Source organism: Narcine bancroftii, chromosome 13, assembly GCF_036971445.1.
Source record: "Narcine bancroftii isolate sNarBan1 chromosome 13, sNarBan1.hap1, whole genome shotgun sequence".
NCBI classification, from domain to species: domain Eukaryota; kingdom Metazoa; phylum Chordata; class Chondrichthyes; order Torpediniformes; family Narcinidae; genus Narcine; species Narcine bancroftii.
The window spans coordinates 58,432,271-58,438,270 of NC_091481.1; the positions used below are offsets into that span (position 1 = coordinate 58,432,271).

The window sequence follows — 6,000 nt, forward strand, 5'->3', positions numbered from 1 at the left end:
GACATGATGGATCCATGGTGACATGATGGGTCCATGGTGACGTGATGGATCTGTGGTGAACAGACTTGATGGGTCCATGGTGACATGATGGGTCCATGGTGACGTGATGGATCTGTGGTGACGAGATGGGTCCATGATGAACAGACATGATGGGTCTGTGGTGACATGATGGGTCCATGGTGACATGATGGGTCCGGGATGAACAGATATGATGGGTCTGTGGTGACATGATGTGTCCATGGTGACATGATGGGTCTGTGGTGAACAGACATGATGGGTCCATGGTGACGTGATGGATCTGTGGTGAACAGACATGATGGGTCCATGGTGACATGATGGGTCCATGGTGACGTGATGGATCTGTGGTGAACAGACATCATGGGTCCGTGGTGACGAGATGGGTCCGTGGTGAACAGACATGATGTTTCCTGTCTCTGATTGGCTGTCTCGTGCTGGATCATGTCTGTTGAACAGCTCACATACTGGGTATGGAAGGGGATGTGGAGTGGAAGCTGGGGAATTGGGAGCGAGCCAAGCAGGGACCAGCTCAGGGTTGGACATTGAATTGGAACAACAAAGGAGGAAGTGGTCAGACATGCCAGTGAATGCTGAGATGTGGCATTTTCTCTCTCTCCCCACTCTACTCCTTCTCTCTCACTCCATATCTCTCTTCCCTCTCTCTCTCTCTCTCTCTCTCTCTCTCTCTGTCTCTTTCCTCTTTCTCTCTCCCTACCTCTCTCTGTCTGTGTGTGTTTTTTTTCCTTATTCGACCTGCTGAGCTTCTCCAGCAATGTATGCTTTCACTTTTAAAAATCGCGCTTGGCTCGCGGGCTGGCGACGTCGTTGTGACCTTTCAGCGGCAATCCTTTTACGCAGGAGGTGCGTCCTTGGCAGAGGGAACCTGGAACTCGTTGGACCACCCCACCCATCTTTGGATGATTTAAAGGCACAGGAAATCTGTCTTTACCAATCGCTAATTTTCACTATAACAGGGCCTTGAACTAAGAAAAGCCGGGACAGTGCGACCTTTTACACAGGAACCCAGCATCCAGGTACAAAAGGAGGCAGGACCTACAGCATTACAGCACCGGCATCCCGGGAAGGCGGGTACGCCTTTTACATAGGGACCCAGCATCCAGGTACAAAAGGAGACGGGACCTACAGCATTGCAGCACTGGCGTCCCGGGAAGGCGGGTACACCTTATACACAGAGACCCGGCATCCAGGTACAAAAGGAGGCGGGACCTACAGCATTATAGCTCTGGTGGCCCAGGAAGACAGGTACACCTTTTACACATCAGTTCTGATGCTAATATACCTTGGCGGGGAAGTACTGGGATGAAAATTCCCCCCCCCCCCGCACAATACTGTGTTAGTCCTATTCACACAGGCAAGTGAAACGGTAAAAACGTGGTTAATTACCATCTTCCAAGGGCCATTTCTGTCTCCCGTCACCAAACTACCTTTCTCCCACAGTGTCCCGTTTTGTGAAGTATACGGGGTACGGGAATGCGGCTGGGTTGCTGGCAGCTCGAGGACTCCTGGGAGGTGGAAGAGGAGAGGGGGAATATTCCGAGGAAGAGCACACAGATACGGAAGAGTATAAAGAGGCGAAGCCCAAGTAAGCAAACTTGGGGCCACTGGCGTCATGGGGTGGGGGGGGGGGGGGTGTGGACTGTACTGGGTGACACCATCAGAGGGGATGACACCAAAATGACTGTCAGCTGAAATGTTTTTTTTAATATAGAACAACAAAAACGTTTTCTATAAGCCCAGCTCGCACGTATCAATAGCCCTACGAGGCTAAAACTCGATGCTCATTTCCTTTTTTGAATCTTCTAATGCACTCCATTCAGAGCTGCCATTATTTCCCAGTGACAATGACGCTTCAAATCACGCGGCTTCATCCGCGCGCGCCATCAGCAAGCACTGTTGTTTTTGTTGCTGCTGGGTTTTTTTTATAGTCGCTGCTTTTGTCAAATAGTCTGGTGCTTTAGCTACAAAAAGTTGTGGGAGTTCGTATTTGTGAACCTATTTACGAGTAGCCCTAGTACAAAGAACATCACTAAGGATTCTGGATGGTCTGGGATGGGAGGAGGTCCGTTGGGGTTGGGGGAGGGGGGTAGTGGTGACCCCAAACCTCGTGATGCATCTGCTTGGGACAGGGGACGTGATTAATTTGCCCTTCTACCTCATCCTAGTATAAACCCAGTGACAGGCCGAGTGGAGGAGAAGCTTCCGGATCCCATGGAGGGAATGACGGAGGAGCAGAAGGAATACGAGGCCATGAAACTTGTCAGCATGTTTGACAAACTATCCAGGTACCTCCAGGAGCAGCCGTGTAGGGAAACTGTAAACGGGGGAAGGGGGGGTGGATTTGATTGAAGTCCCCACGCTCTTCCCTTCCGCTCCACTCATAAGCATGCTGGAACAATCCTGAGCCCAGCCTGCCTTGCCTGACTAAAACTCGAGAGTGTGCAAATACCGTGATTGAAGTAAAAGCAGAAAAACACTGGAGAGACTCAGCAGGTCGAACAGTGTCCTTTATGTAGCAAAGATAAAGATACAGAACCGACGTTTAAGGCTTGAGCCCTTCATCATGGCGTGGACAAAATGTGGGCAGGCGCCAGAACGAAATGGTGGGAGGGAAGGGCTCAGGCCCTCAAGCAGAAGGTAACTCATTGACCGCTCCGGATTCAGCTAGTCCACTCCCCGCTCTCCTCTCTTCAGTCTTCAGCTCTCCACCCCCTTCCCTCTCCAATCCACAGAGCCATCCCCCCTCCCCCTGCTTGCTGCTGTGCCTTCCCTCCCTCATCCACCTATTACCTCCTGCCTGTGGGACCGTGCTCCTCCCACCTCTCCCCCCACACCATTTTTGTTCGGCCACCTGCCTACATTTTGCTCATACCTTGATGAAGGCTGAAGCCTGAAACGTTGGTGATGTGTCTTTCTCACGGTTTGACCTGCTGAGTTTCTCCAGTGCCGTGGTTTTACTCCCTCTCCCGAATTCTGACTCCTTTCGCCCATTCCTGCCTCCACCCCCTTCTTCCAGTCGTGATTCCTCCCAAGCCTTCAAGCCTTTCTCAATCCTGACCGCCTCCTCCCCATTCCCAACAGCCACCTCACCCACCCCCTCCAAAACGCCACAGTTGGTGCAACGCTGTTACAGTGACCCAGGTTCGAATTTGCTGCTGTCTGTAAGTTCTCCCCGTGTCCTGCATGGGTTTCCTTGCACCCTCCAAAAACGTACTGGTTTGTAAGTTAATTGGTGTATTTACAGGGTCATGGGCCTGTTACTGTCCTGTATGTCTAAACAAATTTAATTTAAAACACTTTGCAAAAGCTCGTGATATGCTTTGACCTTGGACCTCACTCCCAAACTAGATCTCCTGATGTGGGGGGGGGGATCACTGGAGACCTTTACAATGAGGGTTTAGAGGCATCGAATGGTGGAGCTGGCTCGATGGGCCGGATGGCCAACTCCTGCTCCGATTTCTTCATTGTCAATCTCGATCTTTGGAACCAGAGGGAGGTGTAGAGAATCAGAATTTATTGTCACGAATGCATCGTGAAATTTGTTGTCCTGCGGCAGTTTTACAGGTACAAAAAAAAACTGCTGTAAATTACATTTTAAAAATCAATAAATTAGTACAAAATAAGAGAAAAAAAGTGAGGTGGCATCTGTGGTTCACTGTCCATTCAGAAATCTGATGGCCAAAGGGAAGACGGTGGGTCACTGGCTGCTCGTCTTCAGGAGGGGAAGAAGCTGCTTTTGTACCGCTGGGTGTTTGTCTTCAGGCTCCTGTACCTCCTTCCTGATGGTAGCAGAGTGCAGAGGACATGGCCTGGGTGCTGGGTGTCCTTGAGGGTAGAGGCTGCTTTCTCGAGACCCTGCCTCTTCTAGGTGTTGTTAATGTAGTGGAGACTGGTGCCCATGAGTGTCCTCTGCCCATGTGCTCACCACCCTCTGTATCCACCCTTAGGTTACAAATAATTCTTTCAGAAACAGAATCAGAATTTATTGTCGTGAGTGAGCCTGTCACGAAAATTTGTCGTTTTGCAGCAGCGTCGCAGCTGCCAAAAAAATGCCATGAATTACATTTTAGAGAAATAAATAAATTCATGCAAAAAGAAGAGAAAGTGAGGTGGTGTCTGTGGCCCACTTTCCATTCAGAAATTTGATGGGGAAGGGGAAGAGGGTGGGTCACTGGCTACTCGTCTTCAGGCCCCTGCACCTCCTTCCTGATGGTAGCAGTGAGAAGAGGGGACGGCCTTGGATGTGTGGGGATAAGGGGGTGAAGGTCCTCGAGGTCAGAGGCTCTGCTCTCTTCTCATTGTTTAGACGTAGAGCACAGTAACAGGCCCTTTCGGACCACGTGGCCGTGACGCCCAATTGAGCCCAATTGACCTGAAACCCTCCGAGTATTTTTGAGCGGTGGGAGGAAACCAGAGCACCCGGAGGAAGCCCACACAGACATGGGGAGAATGTGCCAACTCCTTACGAACTTGAACTGGGTCCCAGCCGCTAGCGTCGAGCTAACCCTGCCAATCTATGCCCTTTAGTTTTTAACTCCCCATATCCATGTCCAGAATTATCTTATAAACCTGTGGATACTCTCCTCTAAACTTCCCATACCTTGGTGGGGGGGAAGAAAAGGCCCTTGTCTATGCAGCTTCTCATCATAATTCACTCCTCCGGACTTGGTTGCTTCCTCCTGAATCTGTCCCTCCAGTTGAATGCAATGGATAGCAAACATACAAGGCTGAGGGACATTTTGGTGGGGCGAGGAGATGAAGGTAGATAGAATGGTCTGGAGGGACCAAGTGGCCTTCGCTGACGAACTCTTGTTTCTATTTCCCGACAGAGAGCAAATAATTCAGCCAATGGTTGTAGGCTGTGATGGCAAGCTCACGCCACTGGACGAGACCGTCCAGCAAATGGCGGAACAGATCTCGCTGCATTCGGATTCGGATTTGGACTGAAGCTTCAAGATGGAAATTTTTTTAAAAAGCACTGGAATCGAAAGTTGGTGCGGGCTCCGTTAGAGTTTGTAACCCTGTGTTCACCTTGATAGTCTGTGAAGAGTAAAACACTTATCCATGAGTCGCTAATGAAGGTGAACGGGGACTGTAGAATCCCTTTAGAGACCTGCATTCCTCCACTACCTTCTGCATCCCTTTCAGGAACACGCCCAAGCACTGTGCAGCTCGAACAAGACTTTGTGAAGTACAGGGGTCCCGGGTCACAGATGATCTAGCTAGTGGACATCTGTTTTAGGTGAAAGGTTTAGGGCAGGTAAGTCCTTTACACAGAGAGTGGTGGGTGCATGGTATGCATTGCAAAGGTTGGTGGTGAAGGCTGGGACAATAGGGTCATTGAGTATAGAGGCTAACACAATATTGTGGGCTGAAAAGCCTGTACTGTGCTGTACTAAATTCTCTGATGTGCAGAAATCCAACTTTACTTAAATTCTACCTTATGTTATTTGAAGCATTTATCAAATAGTAATAAGAAACATGTATTGTATAATTTCACAGCTGAAGACTTCATTCAATGGTCCAAATCCCTTTGAAAACATTGGGCAATGAGGATTTTGCTTCCTGAACATTTCTAGGTGTATTTTATGGATTTTGGGCTGCTGAAGACGTACCATTTTTAGATATAACCTATTTTTGTGATTTCCTGTCATATCTTAAGTCTACTAGACCACTGGCCACAAAGCAAGCTGTTTTGGTCAGTCCAAGCGGTAACAGGTAAATTCACCGAAATCAATTCACCAATGAAAATTCACAGACCATCAAATTCACCCATGGAAAAGTCATCGACCATCAAATTCACCCCAGGAAAATTCTCCCCCCCCCCCCCCCCACCCCCCCGCCATCCTGCATGCAAGGAGGAGTTTGCTTCTCCCGCTCCCCTCCTCCCAAGGATGCACGCTGGATACCAGTTTTTGGCTGATTTCGTGCCACGATCCTGGTCTCTAATTATCCCCTCCCCCT

General features: G+C 49.5%; 1 protein-coding gene across 5 annotated transcripts in view; it reads left to right on the forward strand.

Moving 5' to 3' along the window:
* LOC138748727 (synembryn-A) overlaps positions 1–5,530 on the forward strand; it is a 42,383-nt gene extending 36,853 nt beyond the window's left edge. For all 5 annotated transcript variants that reach the window (XM_069909388.1, XM_069909390.1, XM_069909386.1 and 2 more), the window contains 3 exons: positions 1,477–1,621; positions 2,202–2,321; positions 4,866–5,530. In XM_069909388.1, coding sequence (XP_069765489.1) covers positions 1,477–1,621; positions 2,202–2,321; positions 4,866–4,983 — 383 coding nt within the window. In that variant the 3' untranslated portion in view covers positions 4,984–5,530. The remainder of the gene's footprint in view (positions 1–1,476; positions 1,622–2,201; positions 2,322–4,865) is intronic.
* Positions 5,531–6,000: the final 470 nt, after the last annotated feature.